This window comes from Manacus vitellinus, unplaced genomic scaffold (assembly GCF_001715985.3).
Source record: "Manacus vitellinus isolate BGI_N305 unplaced genomic scaffold, ASM171598v3 scaffold_22_pilon, whole genome shotgun sequence".
Lineage (NCBI taxonomy): Eukaryota > Metazoa > Chordata > Aves > Passeriformes > Pipridae > Manacus > Manacus vitellinus.
In genome coordinates, this window is record NW_021939632.1 from 1,742,796 (window position 1) to 1,770,141 (window position 27,346).

General features: G+C 37.1%; 1 protein-coding gene across 1 annotated transcript in view; it reads right to left on the reverse strand.

Moving 5' to 3' along the window:
• Positions 1-27,346, reverse strand: part of CCDC93 (coiled-coil domain containing 93) — a 76,762-nt gene that overhangs the window by 11,913 nt on the left and 37,503 nt on the right. The window contains exons 2-16 of the mRNA XM_029959884.1: positions 26,520-26,633; positions 24,794-24,888; positions 22,337-22,448; positions 19,782-19,880; positions 18,988-19,044; positions 15,427-15,527; positions 14,295-14,334; positions 12,893-12,985; positions 12,381-12,431; positions 11,255-11,341; positions 6,968-7,084; positions 2,621-2,683; positions 2,355-2,428; positions 1,719-1,800; positions 423-494 (exon numbers count right to left, since the gene is read on the reverse strand). Of these exons, the coding sequence (XP_029815744.1) occupies positions 423-494; positions 1,719-1,800; positions 2,355-2,428; positions 2,621-2,683; positions 6,968-7,084; positions 11,255-11,341; positions 12,381-12,431; positions 12,893-12,985; positions 14,295-14,334; positions 15,427-15,527; positions 18,988-19,044; positions 19,782-19,880; positions 22,337-22,448; positions 24,794-24,888; positions 26,520-26,633 (1,257 nt within the window). The remainder of the gene's footprint in view (positions 1-422; positions 495-1,718; positions 1,801-2,354; positions 2,429-2,620; positions 2,684-6,967; positions 7,085-11,254; positions 11,342-12,380; positions 12,432-12,892; positions 12,986-14,294; positions 14,335-15,426; positions 15,528-18,987; positions 19,045-19,781; positions 19,881-22,336; positions 22,449-24,793; positions 24,889-26,519; positions 26,634-27,346) is intronic.

Here is a 27,346-nt window from a genome sequence, read left to right on the forward strand (position 1 = left end):
AACTCCTGCTTTCATCCTTCAAATAAACCCACTTCTAACAAAAAAACAACCAAGCCAAACATGCTTTCTGAGGAAGAGCTGTTTCTGTCAGAGATATGCACAGCTCTTAATACCCAGAGATTCTTCTCTGGTACCATACAGAAAGAAGTAATGCACAAAAGAACAAAGATGCACAAAAGCATCACTGAGTAGATCCCCATGGATCCTGCAAGAATAATCAAGAATGCTACAGCTGTTTCCAGAACAGGAATTATTTCTAGGATTATTAGCCTCATCTGTGCCTTTACCAGGGGGATATGGAATTTTTCAGATATTTCAGCAGATATTTTAATGCTTATGAGAATGTCACAAAAGTCAGAAGGACTTAAACCAACATTTCAAAACAAAATTTGTAAGTAAAAAACTTAGACATTTGCTATTACCTGTTCCTCCCCATCTTCCGCTGCTTCAGCTTTCAAACTCTCAATACTTTGTTGAAGTCTCTCCATTTCTTCCTGTAATACAAACAAAAAACAATGGGGATTTTAACTGAGACCCATTCTCTTAGCAGGGGAGAACAGGGATCTTGCCAACCCCCACTAACAAAACTGCAGAGCTGACCACACATAGTTTGAACAGCATTCCCTGCTTAAGGGTAAGGCATCCATTAATACTTATTACATTAAACTTTCTGCTTTTATCAAACACAGAAACAGATTTATTTTACTTGCAAATACACTAGATCTAGCTAAGACAGCTAATGAATGACACGGGCAGTGAAGCTGAAGAAGCAAAGCAATATTACAATAGCAGCAGAGTGACATGGGACTGTAAACATATGGCACTTGTAGACATGAATGAACCTAAAGTTACTAGCAAGGAAGTTTCCATTACAATCCTTTAGAGCTTTCCAAAGGAGTACGTATGGAGAACATGAGGTTCTTATGCTCCATGTAGGCCTTAGGGCACTATTTGCTTCTTTTCATTCTATTAAATTACATCCACTATTGTTTGAATAGAAGGAAATGAAAACATTTCTCTCTGATCATATTTCTGGGCAGTCCATAAACACAGCAGTAAATAGGAAAGTGAAACAGCAATTAAGCAGTAAAACTGGAACACGTTCTGAAAACTGGAATAGCTCCATCTCAGTCTTGTCTCTTTTGGTGGGTTGCTCCACAGATAGAGGCCTTGATGAATACTCCTCTTTGGCACTTTGCCTCTCCTCAGGTCCCTGCTGGCTGCATTATCCAGGAAGAGATGATCCATTTCAGGCTGTGAATAGCACAGGTGGGTGCCTAGTACAGCCCAACCTCAAACTTACATTTTAGTATCCCTGTCAGCCCACCCCAGGTTGCTCTCAGCAGAATGGTGACGAGCAGGAGGAGTCAGAAGGGCCACAGCTTTGAGTAGCACAAGACAGATCTGGAGTCTAGGAACTGCCCTGTATTAAGGTCCGCCACATGAACTCAGCTGCCCTGGCAGCCCTCAGGGCAGGGGGCAGGTCCCTCCCTTTTGGTCACAGCCTTGCTGCAGATACAGAAACTGCCCATAATTCTGCTGCAAATCAAACTGGTGGCAATATTGAACATCAGCCTGAACTACCAGAACATGGGGGGTGGGGAGTGCGGGACAGATGACAGACAGCGACACACACAGCACAACAACAAATTAGGAAGAAGTACAATGCTTACTCACCAAGCTTTAAATTAATCCTTACATAAGACACTGGAACTTACCCTACAATGTGCTTTGAACTCTTGTTCCTGGCTTTTCAGGTTTTCATTCATGGCCACCAGCGCTCGCAGACTCTGTAATACGCTAAATTTGAAGATCCAGTAAATCATATTAGATTTTTAGTTTCTAATTTAAACAGATGGATAATTAACATATATTAGAACAAGCTTAGTTCTAAGTAAATTTCTAATAAAATCTAGGTAAATTGAAACCTCAAATACCACCACTGATATACCAAGGTCAAAATAAAGATGCAGTATTACACTGAGTATTTTGATGGCTTTGCTATGTTTTAACCTCATTACTGTGGAAGTTTTGAGAGACTCCTAATTAATTTATTTGAGATGAAGGCTTCAAATACGAACAAAATAATTCAAGAAGGCCTCAGCTACTTGTCAAATGTGTCTAGGGTTCTTCTGCTTTAAACACCTACAATTATCTTGAACTACAGACTGACACTTTTCATTCTGACTGAACACTATGGTAATGTTTTCCTGTCTTTGGAAAGCAAGCTGGAGAATTATTTAATTTTAAAATTTTAGTTATTTGTGTAGGTTGATAAAGGAAGAAACATTGAATGATTCATTTTAAAGTCATTATTTTTCAAAATTTCAAAGGTCATAAAGGAAGAAACTTACCTAGAATCTGCCTGGGCTTCTATTGTTTCTAAGGCTGCCAATTCCTTGTCCAGTTTTTCACTGTAACTCTTAACCTAAGGGTTGCAATTAATAATAAACTGAAATACACTTCCACACATGAGTCATGCTACTTAGCTTTCCCACACCATGGGATTAGTGAGTTAAGCTGGCAAACACCTTCACCATTTAATACATTCTTTCACACACAGAACTTCTTAAAAGTATTTCAGCTACAGTCAGCACACAGGAAAACAAACAAAGATTACCTCAGCTAATGTCTTTTTTGCTTCGGTACATTTTGCCTGCAGATCAGTACATTTAGCTTGCAACTGTTATGAAAGAGAAAGAAAAGATTTTGATTCTATATTCACACTAATTACACCTGTAATGCAGAACAGCAATATCTGAGCTGTTCATGACTGTCTCTTAAACAACAGGTCAACTATCACAGACAGTCTTTTCTTGTCAGCTATTCCGAGAGCATTTGATTGCAAGAATTCTGATTGAATATTTAATTAATGACAGCAACATTTACCACGTGACCTTCCAGATAAAGTCCCAGAATAAACAACAGATTGTACAAAATATATGGCAACAGAAGGGTAACTTATTGCACAGAACTCTGTGAAATTACTCAAACTTATTTAGCCTGGTTATACCAGCCTAGTTTCACACCAGGCTAAGAAGAGAGTCCCATTTTGTACTTCTCCAAATAAGTCAGGGTATACCACATGTCCATACCAAATAAGCAAGCTGGTTTATGGTTTTCTTTTGTGTAACTATGGAAAGTCTAATAAGAAGGTAGTTAGCAAAATGCCAGCGGATATTTCACTTGTAATAATTTACAGAGGCTAATTTTAGAAGAGCATCCTTCTTTAAAGTCCTTATGATTTAAGATAACATTGCCAATAGTAACAACAAAAACGGGACATGCGTTACAAAAGTGGAGCAGAAGTGAGCAAACAAAAACCACACATGTAGCTCTGTTTCACTTCCCTTCATGCTGGTTTAGTTTGCTGTTCACAACACAGAGCTGTGATTTAATGCTCCACTCATTCCTTTCCAAAGCCTAATTTATATTAAAAAAAACCCTTTTTAATTGTTTTTCATAACTTTTCACCAATAATTCACCAATAGACTGGATTCTAACTAATTGAAAAAGTTTTAAGCCTGCAGTCCACATCTCATGAAAACTGACATAAAGATTAAAGAGCTATCTGTTATGAGAAATCCTGCCAAAACTTACTACACTATTGACGCTGGAACTCCATAAACATTTTTAAAAAGGTGGGGTCTTGACTGTCACTGATTTCAAACACTGCCTTTGGCAAGTAGTAAGAGAAATTCAGCCAGGAAATTTTTACTTTACTAAAGTGATAAAAGGAGTATATTTGGCTAACAGCTGTCAGTACATTTTTTCCCCACGTATAAACAGCACTGAGACTGTTATGTACTGAAAACAAGCCACATAGAATTAAAGGGTCCTCAACTGTTAAAATGGCATGAAAAAAGACTTAGAAAATACTTAAGTTTTCCTGTGAATTGTGAAGTTTGTTTGGCAGTTCAAAGCAGATCCGTAATGAAGTAAGAACTCTACCAATTTTGTGTGGTTTACAACCAGGGTTCCTCCTCATCCTAAACTGCTTTCTGATTCTCAACAGCACATGGAAAACAAGCAAATACATTCATTCATATACCAGGGAAACTGGCAAAGGAAATTGCGTGCACAAGGCATGAAAACGTAATCCCCACAACATATATCTAGTTAACAGACATATTCTGTATTACTGATCCAGGAGCCAGACTATGCTCAAATTCTCTGGAATATCAGAGTCATCTGCTACAGACAAAATGCTTTTGAACACTTCAGTATATGAGGCTGCAGACAGACTCTGATGGATCCTTTCTGCTTTCCAGATCATAACTACACAACACAGGAGAGCTGCAAAAGCCACCCATGACTGCTGGGCTCACTTACCAGCCTCTCTTACTGTTCAACTAGGCAAGAAAGATCAAGGGAACAGCACGGCTGGAGAGCTGTGCTAGTGCACATCTGCACTTTTTGAAACCTGAGCTAGCTGTTGCCATTTCCTAGTGCCACTTCTCCTCCACAACTGTACCCAGGCTGTCCTCCTCAAAATTAAGCCTGAGCTAACTGCCCACAAGGGAATGCAAGGGCAATGCAGTGTTCTAGAAAATACACACCCTCAAACTGAGCATGCCTCCAGTATGACTACAGATGGAGAAAAACTACAGATGGTTGTGAGCTGTTGGACACAACCAAAACCTGTAGATTTGTAATTAGAACTCAATTAAACCTGAGCAAGTCTACCCTCTTTTATAACAGGACAGTGCTACATCATTGCCAATCATGACAACAAAGTTTCTTACCTGGAACAGGTTTGCTCAGAGCACATGCTGCAAGTGCCTGCATCTGTCTCCATTCTACAATATACACACACCCTACATCTCTGTGTCCCTTCACATGTACATGTCCTACAGCCTTTGTGGTTTAGAAGAAGAGTTAAAGTGTGACACAAATGTACTGCAATGACTTGGGATACACCGAAATTCCCCACTTCTGAAATTCCAAACATCTCATTTTGTAATTTGTGTTTCTACTTCAGAAATTAACTTCAATCAAACACAGGAATCCACCAGGATTTAACTGTCTGTAAATCCATACTATGATTCTGAAAGCCCGACACTTCAGCCTATATTTAAATGCTAGGTAGTGTCAATACTTTTCTTACTGACAGCCATCATCCTGACAGGACACCAAAGTTATGTTTGACATAAACAGACATGGAAAATTCATACTACCAAAATGTTAAAAGAATATAAACTCAAGTAAAAAAACCCAAAACACAAACAACCTATATTTTATTTCATTATATAAAATAACGTCATAATTATAGTATATCATAATACTTTCTAATATTTCCCTCTAGAGTGAAGAAGAATTGTGATGGACATAGTTTGCATTCAAGATATAGTGAAAACAATAATTGTAGTGTTATTGACAATTAAAAAAATGCTATTTCTAACAGATAGGTATGCCAGAGGGCAACATGAGCAGATATGCATCAGTTTAAGAAGAACAAAACTAGTCTGGCAAATTCCAGAGGAAATGCATTCTAATATTGACCAGTCAAAACACTGTCATACTCTACCCCTCAAAATTCTTCTTTTCTGCAAAATAAATCAAGAAGAACCTGCACCGGTTCTTAATAAAGCTTTTTATTAATTTGGAAAAAAGAAGCAAGAAATAAAGAACAGGATAGGCAATTAATCTTTCAAATGTGTTGTGCATAGGTTTTATTTCTCCAGTTTTATTTAAACTTAGCATCACTTGAAAGTTAGTCAGAGACTTCAAGAAATGTTTCACAGCATATGCTTTACTTGAAGGAGATTTAAGCCTTCAATGGATAAACAACCTTTAAATAAAAGACACTATTGCATTGTTAAAGACTATTTTATTCTAATTTTATAAATAAATAAATGAGTTAAGTCTGTAAGTGGCTGAGCAGGAAGACTTAGAATCCAGTGCTTCCATAGCTATCCCATAGAAGGCAAGGCTTTCCAAGCTACCCTTCTTTTACCTCTGTTGTTTGTAGGACAGAACATAACACCGTCTCATAAAATGTCTCATACAGACACCTATCTATCAGAGCCCCTGTAACCCAACACTGAACAGATAAAACCAGTTAAGATGTAAGGTTAAGGTGTTACTGACAAGAGCAGAGCAAATCAAAACAAAAAGCAGATGAAGGCTGCTGAAGCAGTGCTGTACTTGACAGAGCATCACTCACAGGAGCCACCAGCAACTCTTTTTCCTCAAGTACTATTTATTTTTTTGGCAAGTTCTTCCAATTACTGACTCTGATGCAGTATGTTTTCATCAGATTCTGCAAGCTAAAGATGGCTCTGATTACAGCAGTATGCATAATTAAAAGCAGCATTTCAGTAATGGCATAGCTTTTCCACTTACACTTTTCTGTGTTTAAATGGCAACAGCATAAGTAGGTTGAAATAGAGGAATAATGGAATACTTGCCCCTAGTTATAGATATTAAAAAAACATCACTCACAAATTCAAGAGCCTTTCCTTCCTTAAAAAAATGTGAAAATGAAAATTGAGTAGTAACTTGCAAAAACGTCCACAAACAAACCAGCAAAACCCCCACCTTGGTGAGACAAGCTGGCTCATATAAAGGACAGGAAGTGCTAAAAGTAATTTATAACATATTTTAGAGTAACTTCCTAAATTGTTTCTTAAAACTGTGAAAACAGCACATTCAACACTGTAGCTAACAAATCAAACAGTGATACTCTCTCTGTTTTTCTCTGAAAGACATGCAAAAAGAGGAAAAGCATGTTTTGATTAGTTAGCCCCCTCCTCACAGACAGGGCTACACAATTTTTTAATATAAAACCAGCCACATTTTCTTAGTAATAAATGTGCAAGCAAGACATTCAGAGATGCTGAAATGAATGTTCAGCATGACAAATTGCTGGTACAGAAGATAGCTTGCAAATCCTTTTTGGATAGCAACAACTTTGTGACCAACCACATTTATCAGTTTTCTTCTTTATTACACACACAATACTCACCTCTTCCAGGAGCTTGGTTTTTTGCAAAATCTGCTTGTTCAGAGATGCTACCTTCCTTCTGTGTTGTTGGGCAGCTCCAAGCCTTTCTGGTCGCTCCTCAGCTGAAAGCTCAGATTGCTAAAATAAACCATAACAACAGCCTTTTGGACCTCACAACATTGCTTTCTGCTTCTTCAGAAGCTCATGAAATACCAAAGTGGGACACATCTATGATTTTTCTTATCTAGAACTGCACCCCACTATCCAACAGAAAGAATGACTTACCAATTTTTCTCACACCAAGATAAGGAAGTAGCTGAACAATTGAATTATATTCCAAAATTTACAGGTAAAGTAAACTAAAAATTAAGTCAAGTGTCCTGGTACAGGTGGAAAATAATACAGTATATTAGAAGACAGACATAATTTTTTGGCATCAACATTGCAGTTAAACCTGGTAGAGTCCTTAAACAGAAAAAATATAAACATGCTAAAAACTACCTTAAGCCATGATATTTACTGAGCTTGTTGACTTGGAGATGCTCTACACCCCAGTAAGCAGATCCAGGACTTTCAAAGGCCTTGAACAATAGTGTATTTAGATTCTGAAATAGAGGCTTGGATGCATCTTGATGCTGAATGACAACAACATACTCAGTGTGGTAGATAAAACCCACTGAGTGGTAAATGTTTTTTGTGTGTGCACATGTACTGTTGACACCAGTCTTTAAGAACTACTCAATCCAGCCTGCAATGCCAAGGAAGTGTCTCATAAATACATAATGAAGACAGCAATCTGGATCCAGTCTCCTATTCTCTCTGAATAGTGAAAGCAAAGCTGACAGAAACATTCTTTACCAGAAATAACATTTATAATAGAAATTGTATATTTGCAGTAGACAAAAGAATGATTAAAATCCTGTGACAGCCTGATGTCTATGGGATTATTTGCCTAGAAATTATTTGTAACTTTAGAAAGTCCTCTGTTTTGGTAATTTGCTTCATGCACTCATACTTCTTTTTCTCAATTAATCCATTTTCCAATATTTCATTAGAAAACCAGTTAATTTTTAAGTACTTCAGGTGCTAATTTACAGTCTGTCAAAGACTTCAATACTAAGTGCTCTTTGAATAATCACCAAATATTGACAACCACTACAACGTATAATCACCCAAAATGCTGCAAGAAGTATGACATACTCTTCACTCATATTTGGTCCTGGTTCCACTTTAGGCATACAAGTAAACAGCTTAATTTTAAATGAAAATAAGAGGCAAAATCTGTCTTACTCTTCACCATTTTCTATGTTATTCAATTTGAAGAGCAGCTTAATGATTTGTTGTACTTTTACATCCACAACACAAAAAGACCAATTCTGACTTCTTAACCCAACAATTCACATATTTTCTCTCCCTTTGTCAGGAAAGGAAAAAATGCCTATAAGCAACACCTGTAACACAACTATTCAAGAAATACACACTCAGACTCACTTATTTTTCTCATTCTTTAGTCAAATCACATTCCCTCATCATGTCATGCATTCCAAGATCCCATCTTTCTCACCATACATTCAGCATATCTTATAGGCATAACATGCCAATTGAGAAAACTGGAAGTCCAAGAGAAAAAAACATGAGCTAAACCAGTCCAAGACTGATGTTTGCAAAAACAGTAAAACCCCATACAGTACAGCTTTGGCACAAAAAAAAAGGTCATGTGTTAAGAATGAACTGTTACAGCTTGCTTTTTGAAAATGGGAAATAACCATCACTATAATGCAGAGGTTTCTGCAGAGAAATCCTTCTGGTCTGCAAATGAAAAAGCCAAGGATAACCCTCATGCAGTCACAGTGGGCTAAGGATCCACTCTGCAGCAACACTATAAAGTTATTGAGGAACTAGGTTCCAAGTTGTGGAGAAAAATCCATCTTTCAGCACAGAAGGAAGAAAGCACAAAGTATAGGAGCTAGTTTGCTTTCGACCTTGTTGTTGCCTGGAGCAGCAGCTGCCTTTTGAACACAGTTTAAGAAACCTGTATCTGAGCACTAATGTTTCTGACTGTTTAAGATTATCAATTTGCTACTCTATCTTGATATATGAACTTCAATTACACGTGAAAAAAAGGGATACATGGATACATCCTTCAACTTTTCTGTGAACACACATTATCCCCACCACTAACAAGTATAGATTCACTTCTGTATTCTTCCCTGTTTCCTGCAACTGCTCAATTGCTCTAAAAAGATTTAGCCAATTCAAATTAGTTGAATATGAAGTGTTATTAGCCTCATTTTGTATGATAGAATTTGATAAATTAAACCACATTATTAGTTACGCATGAGGATCACTAACCCATGGCAGCTCAAAAACTGGTAGCCAAAATACATGGTTAATTCTAGACTTTCAGAGCCTGTCTCCCACAGTTCATATGTAAAGCTTCTGCAATTAATGTTGTTCTTTATGATGAGACTCTCACACATATATGCTATAAACTAATAATTAAAGAATTCAAACATTACTCTATAGAACTTTACAAGGGTTTTAGAGTGTTTCCTCAAGCCAAAAAAATATAAAAATATCCAATTTATTATCTGCTTTGAACAACAAACCCTAACCAAACTAAAAGGTTAAAAATTTTATTGTATAATACTTCTACTGACTGTATAGGGAGCATAAAAGTTTTTGATATAGGATTCTAGAAATCCTAAAATATGTTGAGTCAACTTAAGATATAAGTAACTTGCAAACAGCACCTAAAACTCTTGAGTATTCTCCTTCAGGCATTTTTGAAGGAGGTAGTTTTGACACAGCACTACTCTACTTTTAGTCATTCTCTCACTTTACCAGGGAAGAAGGTTTTGCTCCTATTCTACTCCTAGCAAAATCACTTGTTATTGATCACTGTAGTTGTAAATTCTCAGTAAAATCAAAATAATTGAATAATAATTGAATAATTTGCCTTAGAAAGCTGGTGATGAATAGACAGATAAAAGCCATGTTAACGATTTTCTGTCAGTATTTTTAGAAAGTGAGGAATGATACCAAAATCCTCCCTCCAGTTTACTCAGTAAGTTAACACAGCAGCAGAATGGAGGGGCAAATGCAGAAAACTGTATGCATTGATCTTCTGCAAAAATGCCTCTTGTAAGAAAGGTCCTGGCACATGGCAACATCAGATCTAGAATTTTGTTTGTCAGCTATCTTCACTGGGCCTGTGGATTCTATTAAGACTCTGGTAGACAAATAAGCACTGCTGCATTCCTCAGACTGGGTTTAGTTACAAGGGGTTAAAACTATTAACGTTATATCCAAACATTGCTGAAGCTTCAATAAACTGTTTGATAACATCCTTAATTCTTTTTCTGATGCATGAATATGTGCACAGAAATTTATTCAGTTTTATCACATCCAATAGTTTTGAAAAGTGATCTATTTTTGGTTTGACTCGAATCAATTCTTACTTTCCAGAGTATTAATCATTGTTCTACTATAATAGTCAAGGTTCTGCTGCCTTCTCTCAGAACAGAAGAAATGTAACATTGAAATATGACCCTTGGGCTTCTGTTCTTCCAATTCTTTATAATAAAGAAAGGCCAGGAATTTGCTATAGACTCTGTTGAGCTATAGGGTTTATCTCCCAAATGGGAAAGGTCCATACCTCATATGTGTCAACAAAAGGGAAGAAATATGAGAAAACTATTGGACAAATAAGAGCGACCTATAACTCATATCTGGCAGTGATGTATTGTATGGATTAATTGCTTGAAGAGCCAGATTTTCTTTTCACATTACAGTAAAAACAATCACAGTTGAACACAATAAATGGGGCGAATGTGCACATTTAATTGCCTTGACTCCTTAAAGCAACAAAGGCTTGGGTTTGATGAGACAAGATTCAAAACTAGAGACCCAGGTCATGACAGAATTGGAGCCCAGTGCAAGCAAGATCTCAGCATATGAAAATCTGAGTGGAAGAGGAATAGATTTTTTTCTGAGCAGGCCCTCAGAACTGTATTTCTGTGCTAAACACTGAGCATTTTAAAATGTATTTAGAGTTTAGACCTGTAATTTGCATAGGTACCAACTCGGGCCCTTCTTCCTTCACAAAAACATTTAAGCAGCTGCTTAAACTCAAATTACTCATACATCTCTTTAAAATACTTCCCTGAATTCTGGCTTTGGTGCTATCCACAGCATAAATGAAGCAGCATGTTTCAAGAGAATTATGGCAATTAAACTGGAAGCTAAAGGCCTAAATTAACAAGCTATTGAACACAATGTGGTAAAATGAAATCAGGTGACACTTACCTTTTCAGCATATTCAGACACTATTTGCTTGATCTCATCTGACTGGAGTCCAACAATCTGGCCAACTGTGCTTGCTGTCAGTTTTCCCTGCAATTGTGTCAAGAATATGTTTGGAGTTTTGGAGCTGCCTGTACTTTTTACATGACAATTTCCACAAGCTCTAATTTTAACAGAAATTTATAAAATTTTTACACTGGGTAAAAATCTCTAATCAGAAGAAAAGTCCAGGAAATATTCCACCCCTCAAAGTCAACTTTGCTAATGGAAATTTCTCATTTAAAACCTTTTAGCAAATTTGAATTCAGATTTCAGAAACTTAATTTTGATGCTAACCTCTATACTGAATTCTACATTTGCAGTAATAAAACTCTAAGAATGCAGGCACGTGCAAGAATGCACCTTTCAAACTGCATGCTTGTATAAAAACAGTTTTCAAACAGAGTTGAATTCTACAATGGATTTCAGTAGAAAGCACGTCAATCAACTTGGAGAGCAGACTAATTACTGCCTTTGCTTTTGTGACTTCAGCATAAACAGAAACAATGTTTAACAACTGAATTTCTTCCTATTCCTCTCACCCAGAAATCAAAATATAAGGATTGACTACAAGTTCCATTATATCATTAAACACAACCAATTAAGAAAACAAGATACATACCCAGTATTACATATCCAGTATTTTCAGTATCTTAGACCAACATTGTTGTTTCTAACTATTTATCAGTGTATTGAAAAGCACCTTGAAAGGCACAGAATTTTCCTCCACTCTCCCCAGCAAAACAATTCCTCCTCTGCATAACATCACAAGATGAATAAAGTAAGATCATACTGCATCTTGGGTAGCTGCACAGTGATGTCTTTCCTCCGAAATTCTCCTTATAGAAACCATTTGGAAGAGGCACTAATTTATATTGTTGTTACCATTTCAAGGCAACTGATGAATGCATCAGTCTCCTAAAGATTACTGTCTTTCTAATTCGACCATCTTTTATTACACTCTCCTTATGAAAGTTCAAATGCAGTCATTCCAAGACTTCATACCTGAATCAGTAATCTGATTTTAGGAATAACTGCCACAATCAACCATAATTTAAACAAAGTTGTATCAGTTTTAAATGGTACTCACCTCTTCTGTTGCCATTGCAGCCATTCCAGTCATCAGAGTTTTAATGCGAAGCTAGAGCAAAATAGGAAGATTTATACATAACAATTTAACTTCTATTATTTAGTTTTTTTCTGCCAGGGACACATCTATACAATTAGTATCATACAACATGTGTATTTTAATGCATGTAATGGGGCACTAAATCTATGAAAGTTAAAGAAGAGCTGGCTAAAGTTACCAAATTTAAGAAAATTCCTTATAACAGTACACATTCCCTCAGATTATTCAGCTCCACTGTCAACCAAAACCCAAGCTTTTAAAAATGCTCCAATTCCAAAACAAAAATTGAGTTTTGGAGTACTAAACACCTATAAACATTTCTGTGCATCAGGTTTCATATTCTCCTGTGGGAAGCAAATGCCACTTCAACTAACCATGGAAATTTTCCTTCTTCCAGAGAACAACTGGGCAGTGATAACTGCTGCCCTCCCCCCAAGTTAGTAACATCCATGCCTACTATGTCTGTGGCACACCTCTTCAGCTGCCTGAAGGTCATCTTCATCACAAGACTCAGCTTTTCCTGCTGCTGCAAGCCCTGCAGGCAGCACCGCTTTTTTATCTTCAGCCTTTTAAAGAAAAAAATAAGACACGATTATATCTAGTTCCTGTTTTCTAAAGTGTTAAATAAGACGTCAAGGAGAAAACTGGAATGTAGCTGTTCTGTTTTCATGAATACATTTCAGCTACAGTCCAAATCATGTCAGCTGAAACGTAAGGCTCCCTGATTTCTCACAAGTATTCCAGCTGTGTTTCTGGCTTCCTAGGGACACATTTGGTGCAAAGATTCCTTATCCCACAGCCTTCTGAGAGCTACCAACCTCAGAAGAAAACCAGCTATCCCAAAACATGATGTCTGCTACATAGCAGAAGGCTGAATTATTTTTTTTACATAAATAATTTTTATAACTTAATACTGGTATAATAAACACACAACATAAGAAGTGTAAAACTGCCTGGTTTAGTTAGAAGAACTCATACCACAAAATTAGTGACAGCTGGTGACAGATAGACTTGATTTCTAAGTCACTATTGCACCACTAACACGACTATTTCATTATCCACTTCTGCCTTACTGGAGACTCCCACAACAATCATGATGACCACCTAATATACAATATCCCAAAGTTTTTGAAGAAAGAAAATTAACTCGATAAACATGACTGCAGCCTGGCAGCTACTCCGAGGGGAAAACAGCCATGCCTAGATTGGGAAACAGCTCTATTTATAAAATTTAAATGTGAAATTTGTATGTGGAGTACTGAGATGATGAAGGGCAACCTTAATATAGTCAATGTATTGCTGAGTCCATGACAAGCTTAATGCATTTTTTTCATTATTTCTGTCTCTGATAAAAGCTTGTAGCCAAATTAATAGTAAATAGTAACACTGCACATACTCTGACAAGGACATTTTAAGATTTCATAATCATCAAAAGCAAGGATACTACTTTTCAAGAAGCCCAATGATTTATTTATGACATGGTATCATGTTTCTCTACCACATTTGATAACCTGTTTTGTAATAAATGTCTACAATATTTCTTACCAAGCTGAATGAGTCTTTAAAAAGAAAAAGAAAAACCCATTAATGATCACATTATGGAACACTTAGTCAAAAGATGCTTACTAAGCAGACAGGATATGTCACTACCTCACAGTAAAAACGGAACTAAAACAAACACAACACCCAACCCCTCTTTCTTTTAAACATGGAATACAGATTTTAAGTTCCAGTTAGCAGTTTTTTTAGAGAGGGTAATAATGGAAGTTACAGCTGTTTATGCTACTGTTTTCTTCTAAGATCTAAGAGTTACCAACACTCCAACAATGCAATTCTTGCCACTATTTGAGTATTTTAAATTAGTGGTTTTTTTACCTGTTCTGTTTTTCCTGCTTGTCTGCTAAATCCATATCTCCTAAAAGAACAATAGGGAACATGAAGGAAATAGATTGTTGTTTACAACTTTCACAAATACATTTCTATCAGTTTTCAACATAAGATATGCACCAACAGCCAGATTCATGTTAGTTTTTGGAATGTTTCAAGGTAACTAAATAAGCAAGTACTGGAGCATATTTACAGAATGATTTCAACTCCATCTACTCTTTCCATCACGATTTGCAAATCTTGACTCTTCATAAAATGCTGTCGTGTAAAGCTCATGAAAGGAAAAAGCAATGCCCTCTTTCCATTTGGAAGTTAATCCTGAGCTATTACACTATAGTCCATGTTACTGTTAAAAGGAAGGCACTCAAAATAGTGAGAACAAAAAATACAAACATCTATGGCTTTGGGGGGAGAAGAAGCCACAGAAGATACAAAATGTAATTCAAATGTCATTTGCACTCGTTAAGTATGAAGAGCTCAGACAGTAGACAAGCTGTTCTTATCACTAAACTGTGAAAAGAAAAACTGGAAATAGAAACCTCAAATAGAAGCTCTGTAACTTCATTTTTATGTGTTTGGAGAGCTCTCAGTAAACCAGAGGGGCTTTCAAAGATAATGGAAAAGTGAAAACCTTGGTAACTTGGACTTTATATGGGAGTTTGCAGAAAGTAAAAGGACCAAACAATGACTCAGCCTCTTGATGTAACAGTCATATTAGAACTATAAAAAGAGGCAACAGCAACTTCAGCTCCTTTTCCCCTCACTTTCTGAGGATTGCTTGCAAAAAGACAATATTGATTGACAGTACCTAGAAGGATCATGAATTTAAGCCACTTCTATAACACAAAGAACAACCATGTTAAAAAACATACCCTGCTAAAAGCACAAAGTCTGAACTTGGGCTCCCATTGTACAAAAAACAGTTCACACGTATAAGGACTGTCCAGTCCCCAGAGAACTTACAGGATAAGCAAACAAAATATGAAACCAAACAGGAGTACATTTCACATAGTTCATTTCTGAAGTAGTATGAAAAAACCCATCACAATCTGAATTTTATATGTAATGCTTATAGTACACACAACACAAACCCCAAGGAGAATTAAATGAAGCCTTTCACCTGCCGTATTCCAGAAGTGTAGCATGAACCTTTGATTCCTCATCCAGCAGCTCCTCAGCTCCCTTCTGGCGTTTGTATTTTCTCTGAGGTTTGTAAACCTCCTGTAAGACAGTGAATGGATTCAGAGCTCGTAAAAGGCTTTTCTAAAATAAATGATGAATTGTTATCTCAAGTGATATACACACTGTTTACTTTCCAACTCAATATACTTACCCAAATAAACATCCCTCACTTTGTCTTTTTGGAATTACATTATAAAATCTTACTGAATTCATTTCTAAACAATTTGCTATATGAATAAAACCTTTCCAGGTTTAAAACAAAAAAATAAGTGGATATTTAACAACAACACAATTTCTCAACCATCTCTTCTGTCATGTTTGAAAGAAGAGTCAAAAATAATACACTCAACATCTATTAAGATTATTTGGCTAATGTCAGTGTCTAGTAATGTTACCTCCTTTGTGAGTTAATTCTATTTGCAAATTCTGATTAGATAAATAAAAGCAATTATTTTTTACTCAATAATCACAGGTTACAACAGAATTAAAGCAGATTTTATTGGAACAAAAATACCTGAAGGAGTTTGTTAGCAAAATGATTCAATCTAATGCTATCCCAATGTGATCCAATAGCTGGACAACAGCCCATCAAATAAAACAAGGATTCACAAGTATTATTTTGTTCTCATAGAGTTGCTTTCAATTTAAAAACAAAAGGAAGAACAGTTTTTGTTCGTTCTGACTTTCTATACAAGACAAACTATTATTTTCAACAAGCAGTTGCTGCACTATAACATTGAAACAGATTGAAAGCTATTTCAGCAAAGACAGGTAATCCCAAAGTGGAGATTTCAAACAAGTGAAAATTGACACTATTCCTTGGCAAGTTTCTGCTGAATTTGTCTGTTACCCTTTGCAATTTTTACTTCATTTCTAATCTTAATTTCTGTCATCTTTGCTTCCAGCTATTCAATCTTGCTACATTTTTGACTGTCACATGAAAAAGCTTTTTAGGACCAAGGATCTCCTGCAAAATGTACTTTCATACCTACAGAGAGGCAATGTAAGACAAATAATTATAGTTTTCATGATGGCACTGTGTTTTATACCTTTGCTATATGAAGTGTAGGCATCATATCATAAACATTAGTCTTGGCATCAGGTAATTGAGTAGTTGAATAAAACCACTGCAACATAACCTCAATTGACTAGACAGTCACCTTTCAGCAGCAGTAGTTCCTATTCCAATAACCATTACTGATATTTAATATTCCCTTTTCAAACCTTTAGGCCTGATCATGACCATAAATCTTGGTGTACTGACCCCTTGAGAAAAGAAGGGTAGGTCCTCAGACCAGAGTTGTAGTAATGAATTCAGACAACAAACTATTCTTTCACACTTGCTGATCCTCTTTTAGGAGAGTGAATTTCTCTTCCAGTTCCAATGCATAATGATTTAAAGGTGACCTACAAAAGTACCTTCATCTAACAGCCACCTTCTCCTTCCAGTTCCTATGGATAGATAGAAAAGCTTCTGCACATTCTCCCTTGCAGATTCATTCTGTGTTCTTCTGGGCTGTACTTATGCTTCGATGCCTTAAGAGATCTCACGAACTAATCTTTTGTTAAGAAGATCAGGTGCCAGCTGTAGAAGACATGATCCTGACAGAGCTCATATCCTTAAGGAAGAGGTGTTTGTCTAATGATACCCTGAACAAATGGCAAAAACTTTACGTACCATGAGGGTGCACCAAAAAACAAGATTACTGAGCCAGAGGAGAAGATAGAATACAAATAATGGAACATAGAAACTAAGCCTTGAAACCACTTCTGTTTCTCAGCAACCACAGGGAACCCTTCATCACTGTTAATCAAATACCTTCTGTATATTTTTGAATGACACTGAAAATTCTAGGTACTGCTGTTCCATAAGAGCATTGTGATTACTTTGTTTCTGTCTCTTCTGTGACAAGGTCGATATCAGCCACTTGGATACAGACTCTTTAGTGCTATATAAAGACAGTGCAGGTAAAAAATGGACACATTTGAAAAACTAGGACAAGTATTCTGAAAATTGAAAATAAACAGAAGCCAAATGAATTTCAAGTGCTACTTGACAGAACTCACATTTGGAATTTGCTTTATCCCCCAGGTTTGCATTCCTTCTCAATTTAAAAGGTTATACAGGTGCATAAACAATGCAATGATACCTATGTACAAGGGGAGCTAGCTTGTAAAACAGAAAACATCTCAGTGGAAAGACAAAGTATTTCTGGGTGGAGTAAAAGACTCATTGTAAGTCTGATAATAATTAAAAAAAAAACACAATCAAACCATGGGGAACAATACTTAAGAGACTGTAACTGAAGTTTTCAAAGCAAGGTCAATTATTCAAATAGACTGACAAGGGATTTGCACTGGTCATCACCCGAAGACTTTCACAGCGACCTTAATCTACAAACACAGACTGTAACTCAACCACATCCATGAGGCTCAGCAGCACTCAGGTCACTAGTATAGAAAAACAACTATCTCCAAAATGTGACAAAAAAGTCAGATGACTTGTTTGGTCCATCATACAACCTCTCACACAGCTCATTACACCAGCAGTGGACACCTCCACCTGTGCATGAAGAGTTCAGATGCCTGATAGAGCTACCTGAAATATCACTGGTTTTCTCTGCAGAGTAAGGTTTCACCATCTATTGAAGATCCCTGGAAATGTCCTAATCAAATCAAACCCAGATTTTTCATCCTTTCTCAAATGCTGGACTGGAATTTATCAAGATGGTCCAAAACAAACAGTGGCAAACTGTGGGGAGTCAGGAATGGTGAACTGATGGTCCCAAGCAAACAGGGAAACTAGAAAGCAAGGACAGAAACTCCAGGGATAGAAACTTCAGTTGCTAGCTAGGCAGCTGAATTTAGGTATGAGAGTGAGAGAGCCTAGATATGTTCCATGTCATTGTAGTATTCATGAACAAGCTTTCAAAAAATATAAACAAGCGGTTTATCCAAGAGTTAAAAGATCTGCACCTGAAGAGGGAGGGAGAACACAGGTGATACCACCTTTCCCAACCAACATCTGCCACTTGAAGAAAACATTTCTGAAGTAGAATGTGTACTTCTACAGCTAATTACAAGTAAAAAAGACAAGCATTGAAAAGCAGACATTTAAATTGAAGAGGTCATCACTATATTAATTAATTTCAAGATAAAGAGTCCAACTGCTGATAGCTTCAAACAAACAGTCTATTGAGAGTTTAATAGACTGTAAGCTACTTGGTGAGTTTAGTTTGATAATGAGGAATTCCACACTCTCTGTGCAGGCAGTTGATATGATTTCTCTACTCATATAGTGCACACCTAAAAGGTTTTCAATCTGATATATTGGCATTTGAGACCTGTTCTAAGAATGAATCTCAACATGTAACTTCATTGGTATCTTCTCGTGAGAAAAGCCAGGACTGGCTGCATTAAACAGAATTAACTACCACCATTCCATTACTAAAGCCACTTGTTTCTTGATCATGAAAAAGGAAAAATCTAACATACTTACAAAGATATCAGTAACCGTTTTGATCGCTTTCTCTTTCCTTTGCATAAATTCATCATCCTGAAAGACATTAATGGAGGTAATGAAAAAGACCAGAATGGAGATTAAATCTCAACCATTCTAATGATTCTGTGAAACCAAGCTGTCAAATAGTTTCTGAGTTGTCCAGTTATTTGGTGAAACATTAGTGATTTCTTGTAACACAGAAATGTAGTTGCTTCTGTCATCAGATGCTGGGTAGGTCTTTAAAACTGTATCCAGATTGGCAGTCCTGCTCTCTGCTTATACAGGACCTGACACAAATGCAATTCCAGCACACTACTGGGATCTCCAATCTTTACTACACTATAAAAAAATGAAGCAGTGATAGGCTTTATGTGGAAAAGAGAAAAGTACTCTCTACTGTTATTTTAGTTTCTAAGCATTAAAAATAATTTAAAAAACAACCGAAAAGCTAACCAAAAACCAAAAGCACAAACCCCAAAACAAAATCCAAACCATTTCAAGTTAGTAAAATCTGACTATCCCAATAGCAGGGCCATCTACCTTCAATACTGTTACTAAGTTACGAGACAAACTTGGGTTCTAGGTGTTAAATTTGGAATTAATAGAACTGAGTTCTGCACTACAGGCACATATCCAAGCTCATTCCACCCCTCCTCCTATACATAGGAAACGAAACAAAATGATAGCAAAAGCAACTCTGGTGTATTGTGCTGATTTCAGAGCTGTGAAGCTGGTACTGCACCTGAGCATTTGACACATCATAACAGAAACAGGAACTGGCTTCATCGTACCTCTGGCAGTCTGTGAGTTTTTTGAAACTGTGATATAGAGTAAGAACGGACATAGTCTCCCATTTCTTCCCTTGTTTCTATTGCACGTTTCACCAGCCACTGAAAAAAAGAATAATTATCAGTTGAAAGAAGAAGAGTAACAGCAGCAAACAACAAACTGCTGCATAATTATTTTTAATACATGATAAAAGCTAAAAGCACATTTTAAGCACAGAAACAAGAACAAGTGATTTTTTAATTTGTAAACATGGTAACCCAGGGACCTAATCCTAACAAAGTGATTCAGCATAAGCTATTTTATACACTTCAAATTTCTTCTTCTTCTGTGCATATGATTCTTTTACGAAATTTTCCTACTATAGATCTCTGTTATAAAAAACTACAGCTCCACTGTGAAAAGATGTATCTTCAAGCCTATGAAGTGCTCATGAAGAACCACATGCCTGCGTAAGAAAAAAAGACTTCTGACATTTATAAGACCACACAAAAAGCCACAAAATATTGAAGTACATTTTAAACAATGTTGGAGAAGATAAATCCTGCTGGCTGTTGACAGCCCGTGCAGGAGGTCACATAAGAGATGAGATCAATCTTGGGATCCAAGTTTGAACCAGCAACTGTTTCCTGTGCTATAACCATGAACCCCTGGAAAGCAAGGGGAAGATGATGACAACGAGAGATGAAAATGCAATCTATTAATTACAAAGTACATCTCAACACAAGTTTGTGTACATACTTTTGTCTGTGAACATAAGCACAATTTACTAGGAAGAACAGCGACATTTCTGCCCACTGGAATATTTGTTATGGGAATTCTTTTAAAATTATTTTTTTAAAGTTCTGCTACAGTCTGTGGCAGTGAGCCAACTCAACCTAATTTCTTCCTGTTGGGAAGGATTCATCTAAAATTTTCCTGTCGGGAAGGATTCATCTAAATTTTTCCTGTCGAGACCACCAGACTAGTTTACACAGTGCAAGAGGTATTGGGATACAATGCCAGGCAGAAGAGCAAGCTTTTTTATTAGTTGGGCACTGATTCGAGATTTACAGATGGCAAGTGGAATCCTGAATTTAACAGGGCACTGAATAAAGTGTCATTATCAAATACATAATTCCTACATGGTGTAGTCAGCATTTTACAGCTCTTGCATGGTCTTTTTCAGAACAGAGTATGCTGGTGACATCAGCAAGTTTTCTAGAAAGCCTGTCTTGTCTGGGATGAAATGAGGAACCCACAGTGTGTGGAGCAGGCAGAGTTTCACAGGAACCTGACAGAAAGCCACAATTTCTAAAAAAAGATCCTCTACAGACAAAAAACTAAGTCAATCAAGAAAGACTTCTTCAAGTATGGGTCAGCTATACCACCTACTGGCCAGCTACTGAGAACCACTGCTCTCAGAGAAACCCAGATTTCCTCCCTGCTTAGAATTAATGTTTCTCCTTTCCTGAGGTAATATCTCAAACCAGGATTTTGGATAAAGCAGGTCAGAGAAAAGAATACCTTGCGCTACAGTTCTTACAGCAGGAGTAATATTTTTCCTGTGAAAGAAGCCTAGTATTTAATAAACGTAACCATTCCTTGTCATCAAGTGACCAGGGAAAGAAATTCACCTGGATTGGATTTATTTTTTTTTTTGTGTGTAGGAAACAAGGAGTTCAGAAGTAAAAAGTCTTATTAACAAGATACAAACTTTCCACCTTAGGCAGCACCAGAACAGCTTGAAAGCTGTGTAACAGTAGCACACACCATGGAACGTTTTGTGGGGAGTGCAGTTAAGTGTGGTTTCGCTCAGGAGACTCCTACTAGAAGATAAGACAAAGCATCAGGATGTTTTCCCCACTTCTTACAAACCGGAACTTAGATTCCATTCTTGCTAAATTCCTTCACAGGCAGGAGGTAGTGAGATATTTAATGAAAAAAAAAGCTTGCTTAACAGTCTTTACTTTCCCTATGTATCAAAGACATGTTCCTGTGTGCACATGAAAGGAAAATCAAAAACTGATAACAACATGCCAAGGATTCTCAAAATACCACAGGTAGCTGTGTACACTAACATCAAGTGTTAGCTTAAACCTTAATAAACTTGAGAACTATGCATATGCACATGCTTAGCTAGTGGTGCTTGTCAGAGCAATGCATTTTTCCATCCATACAGTTTTTAAGTGATAAGAATTAAGGATGTATTATGCTTAAAGAAACAATCCCAACTGCCTTGAGCCTTATTCACATTTGATTCACTATCTTCGTAACTTACAGTCTGTGCTTAAGCTTATGGAATAAGCAGGTATTCCACAAAAGGTAGAATCTGACTCCATTTCAAAGGATTTAGAGAATTTGATTTGCCGTCTTCTTAAATATGGATCAAATGATACTTAAGGATTCTATCATCCATAATGTCACTCCATTCTTAAAAACATTAAATTACTTCTCTGTGACTATTCATTTCAAAGTTAAACAAAGAGCCAAACAATAATACAAAGCTTTGTTAAATTTTTTATGCAAGTTTTATGGCCTTTTTCAGGAAACTACCAATACACCATAAAATTACTATTACCTGTATAACAGGAAATATATGAATGAAATCCAGTCCCTGGATCTGATGTGGCTCCAAACGATGAGGACACTTCATTTTTGGTAATACTGACACAATTTTTTCAGTTAAGGCACTATTATAAAACAACAAAAACACAGATGTGTTTTTCTTTTGTAAATTACAAATTATTTTTGCAAACACAGTTAAGTCCCCTCTAGTTGCTTCCACTGTACGCAGTTTATCTATTTATAGTATTACACACAAACCTTCTAAATCTGCGTGTCTGGTCAGATGAAATACCCAGGTAAGATACATCTACAAACACCTTTGCATATTCTAGTATATGCCCACACTAGCTTTAAGAACAGTTATAATAAGAGATATGCACTTAAAAAGTACAGAATCAAATGTAAGGACTTAAAATTTGTTTGGCAGAACTCCCAAAACATACCTTGATGCTAGTCCTGAAACTTGATGGTTTTAAATATATATTGCACTTAAAAGCTAAGTACACAGTATACTTCACATAGTTTTCAAGTGAGTAAAACTGAATTTGCTGGCAACTATCTCATTCTAGAGCTCAGGTAGGATCTGGTAAAGTGAAAGGATTACCCTACCACAAGGGATTCATCTACAGAACCTTCATCCTGTTTCCACTAAATTCTTTATTTTAGGGCAAGGAATTTTTTTGCTGTAAGTGATGCCAAGTACATTTTTAAAGTAGGTGTCAGCACCGAGGATGAAAAATTTACTAGGAAAACCAAAGCTATTTCTCCATGAAGGAGAAAAAGTAACTGGTCCAGTACTGACCTCAGTGATATTTAGTACAGCCCAAATGGACAACTGATATTCTGGAAGAACAAAACGGGAGCAAGAGCTATGAGGCCAAAGCCTGGGAAAAGAGCCTGAAACGTTACACCTATTAAAGGGAAGTGGAGCACAATCAAAGCAAATGCAATTAAAACAAAAGTTTTATCCAATAGATGCAAGGTCCTCTCCTAATGTATGCCCGTGCTTATTTCAACCCAGCAATTAAATAACAGGACACCATCACAATGTCTTTGGAATAATACTGAGAAAACACAATTAACTTTTCCTTATCCTGAGAACACCACAGAAGCCCTGAGCCACCACCAATGCAAACATTACATGGACATCAAAACAGCCTATGCTTGTGTGATTCTGAACACTTCAGATTTACAAATAAATCATTGTTGCTGTTTTGGGAAAGGAGCCTGGTTTTTTTTTTGCCAGTTTTGCATCCAGTCAGCTGGAAAAATAACAGAACATTTTCAGGACAACTTAACTATTTCCTATCCTGCTGTTCTTAAGGATAACAACGATGGCAATTATAAAAACCTGGTGATTATAAAAATTATCACCACCATCTTCATTCCTAGCTTCTACTAAATTCCTTGCACTTGGTAATGCTTTATGTAGTTAGTAACCTATGAAAATTTGAGTGTCCCCGAGGGCAATGGCAATACCCACAAATCTTTACTTTTAAAAGTGTAACAGCCTTGCCAATGCTCAACGACTTTCAAGAAAACAGCACAGAGAAATGTTCTTTTCAACTACATTGAGCAAACAAGTCTCTTCATGTCACTGTAACTTGTCAGGCTATTCTTATTTTCTGCAAATTTTAATTATTGCTCTTTTATCACAGATATGCATGTGTTTGGAATGTGTTCCCTTTCTCAGCATAAAAAAAGTTTATAACCTCCCTAATACAGGAATTAGCTGGCTTATGAGCAAATTCCATGCATAAGAAATTAATCAAAACAGAGTTGTTTCATTGGGTCAGTCTGAGAAAGGAAATCTCCCACCCAGCATGGGGCAGGTAACTATTTTGGCAACAATGACATGCTTTAAATTCTGTTTGCTGATGCCTACAATTCCAACCCAGAACCATAAAGGAGAGTCAGAGGTTATTTACACAGCAGAACTGCAGACAGAGGGTACTCAGGAAAGGTCTTCTAATGTTGCACTCCAGTTTCCAGCAGCGTGGTCTCCCTCTGCCCTTTGTTTTGGCCTCTGCATCATCCCCTTGTGCCAGCACAAGCATCTGTGCAGCTGTGCAGAGAACTGGATCCAGGAATTCATTCATGTTAAAACTATTTTCTTTTTATTTTTTTTTTAATAGGGTTTAATCAGGATCAGTTCCCAATCCAGTTCGGTGAGGAGCCACACATATCCCTACTAAGCAGTGAAAGCATTTAAGAGCATGGCAGCCCAGCGGGAATAGCACTGCCTTTTTTGAAATAAACTTCTTTCTGGTTTTAGAGTTTGTGGAACTACAGTCTGAGAAACCCAGAAACTTGTGCAATGTTTTGCAAACAGGCAGTCTTGAAAAGTAGGAAACTTGGACTGAAAATCTTTCTTAGAAACAGGCAAATAGCAGGTAACTTCCCCTTCCCCACCTGCTTCCTCTTTTTTAAGAAGAATTAAAATACCCCACTTGCCATTTAACCAACTTACATTTTTTGACCAATAGTAGAGTTTTCCTGAAATAATAAATCAACATCGATATCGAAGTTGCAAGTAGTGATACACCACGTCATGCCACCTACCACCTATCAAAGGAACAACAGCAGAGTTAGTTCCATTATAAACTGAAGAGGTAAAACCAAATACGTCTTACAGGTTGTAGTGTTCTCTCCATCCTCAGTATTCTCATGGAGAGACCAAAATAGATACCAGAACCATATCAACTTCTACATACAATACACATATACAAGAAAAAAAACAGCAGTTATTGATATTCTAAATTCCTCTCTCGGCTTCATTTAGCCTTAGATTTGAAACAGCTTTCAGAATAAAAAAAAAAAGAAGGATAAAACAAAGTATGTTTAACATACAACAGTATGTTAAATGTCATGATCTCTAAAAAGTGACCAGATTAAAATTTTATCAAGGATCATAATTTTTGCATTCATGTACTTACCTTTATACATACACATTTGCTAGTACTATTCCTTGCTTGCTAAGGCAAGTGTTAGACACAGTACCAGCAATGGAAATCCTCAGCTCTACAGAAATCTCTATTTCAGGCCCTAATCTGACATATACTTAGGCATATTTAAACTCCTGAGCCATTTCGTCAACTTTATATAAATATTTAAAGACAACCTTGCATAAACATAGGCAAGATAACCTAAATATATGCAAAGGCAAAGAACAGGAAAGGGATTAAAATATGGAGTAACTCACCAATATCACCCAGCAAATTGGGAACCTTGTTCTAGACAAGGTTTTTGACACATCACCCATCCCACATTCCCCTGTGAAACAGTTAACCTCCAGAATCCCTTCTGCACTAGCACCTTGAGCATTTGCAATAGCAATGCTCCTTTTTGTGAGGTTGGGCATTGTCGTAAAATGACACCTTTGCAATTGTTCTTAGGTAAGTATGAACCTGACTTCTACACACAAACACAACAATGTTACATCCTAGGGCACTCTCTTTCAAACTACTCCGTGCCTGTGTGCACAGACTCCTGAGCAGCTACACTTAGCAATAGCAAGGAGTTTGGAGAAACTAAAATTGCATTGTAAAGCAAGGCTCTGCTATGATCAAAGAGCAGAAAACAGAAGCGTCCATTTCAAGGCTTCTGTAGTTGTGTGTTTTCGAACCTTGGTTTAGGAATTTCTCACAGAGTCAGCACTGAAACAATTCAGAAATCTCTCTTCAACCTGAACTTTGCTCACTGTCAGTATCACACACTTCCTGTCTGGGACAATGAAAGGTTAACATACGTGACATTCTAAAGATATGTAAAAACAGCCCCAAAATAATCTTACACAGATACTTCCTCATTTCTCATTAACGAATGCTTGCTTTTAAAATTACCAGGTTTTCTACAAGCATCAAATCTCATTATTCTAACTGCAGTTGAGAGAAGGGGGGAAATTCCCTGGATACGACTCTCCCACAGGCTGTAACACCCACAAAAAAAGTAGACAGCAATTAGGTTGCATCCAATTGTCTCCCTTAAAACAGGCCTTGCTGCACGAAATCATCTTTCAAGACTGAGGAGGTCCTGTCTGCCTGAAACTAGGTCATTTGCAGAATTATTTACACAAGAAAGCCTCATAGGTTGCAAGTGTCCTTTATAAAGTCACCTAGCACTGCTAAACAAACTAGTGAAATACATGAACCTCATATACTTAAAAAAAGGGTTTAAAAATACTGCAGTGGTCTCACCTTGTCAAAGGGTGACAATCCCTTGATTCTTGCTCGAAAATACCCAGCAGCCACCAACAATTCCAAAATTTCAGTCAACTTGATGTTTTGTTCCTCATCTTCTCTCGTTTCAACCTGACAAACAAACAACACAACACTAATTGAGCATTTCTCATTCATTTGAAGAATGAACATTTTCCAAACTTAACCTTAGCACAGACCACACATCAGGGAAAATCTTGACTACCATATGCAACTTGGTTGTTAACATGAAAGACATTAAAGAAACAGGTACATTTCTACATGGATTTAACATCACATTTTTTTCACCCAGTTAAATACTTTAATCTGGTTTTCCTATTGAACCTCCCGGTCCACTGCTTGCCTCCAGCTAGACAGACCGCCCTATTGCCACAAGCCACTTAATTTATTCTCCATTTTGCACATTTCCTTCAATTTCAGGCTTCATAAAATCACACACCTCAATTTAACCTCTACCCCAGCCAAAACCAGGACACACTTCTATAATCCTTTTACAAAAACAGGAGGAGAAATCCACATGGAATTCCACTTTTTGGAGGGGTAATGCAATTTCAAAGCACAGCAGTGACAAAAGTAAAGTGTGACAGGCAAACCGGAGAGCTCCAGTGCTCCGAAGAGCGACCGCAGAGCGCCAGCACAGCCACCACATCGCTTTTGTCCCCACCTCACAGGATGAAACCCCACAGCTCCAGGGATACACACGGTTCAGGAGAGACGCAGAGCTCCCACACACCTCAGCCCTAGGCCGGAGAGACGGGTCACAGGGCTGCAGGTCTGCCCCGAGGGGCTGCAGGGACCCACCTGCG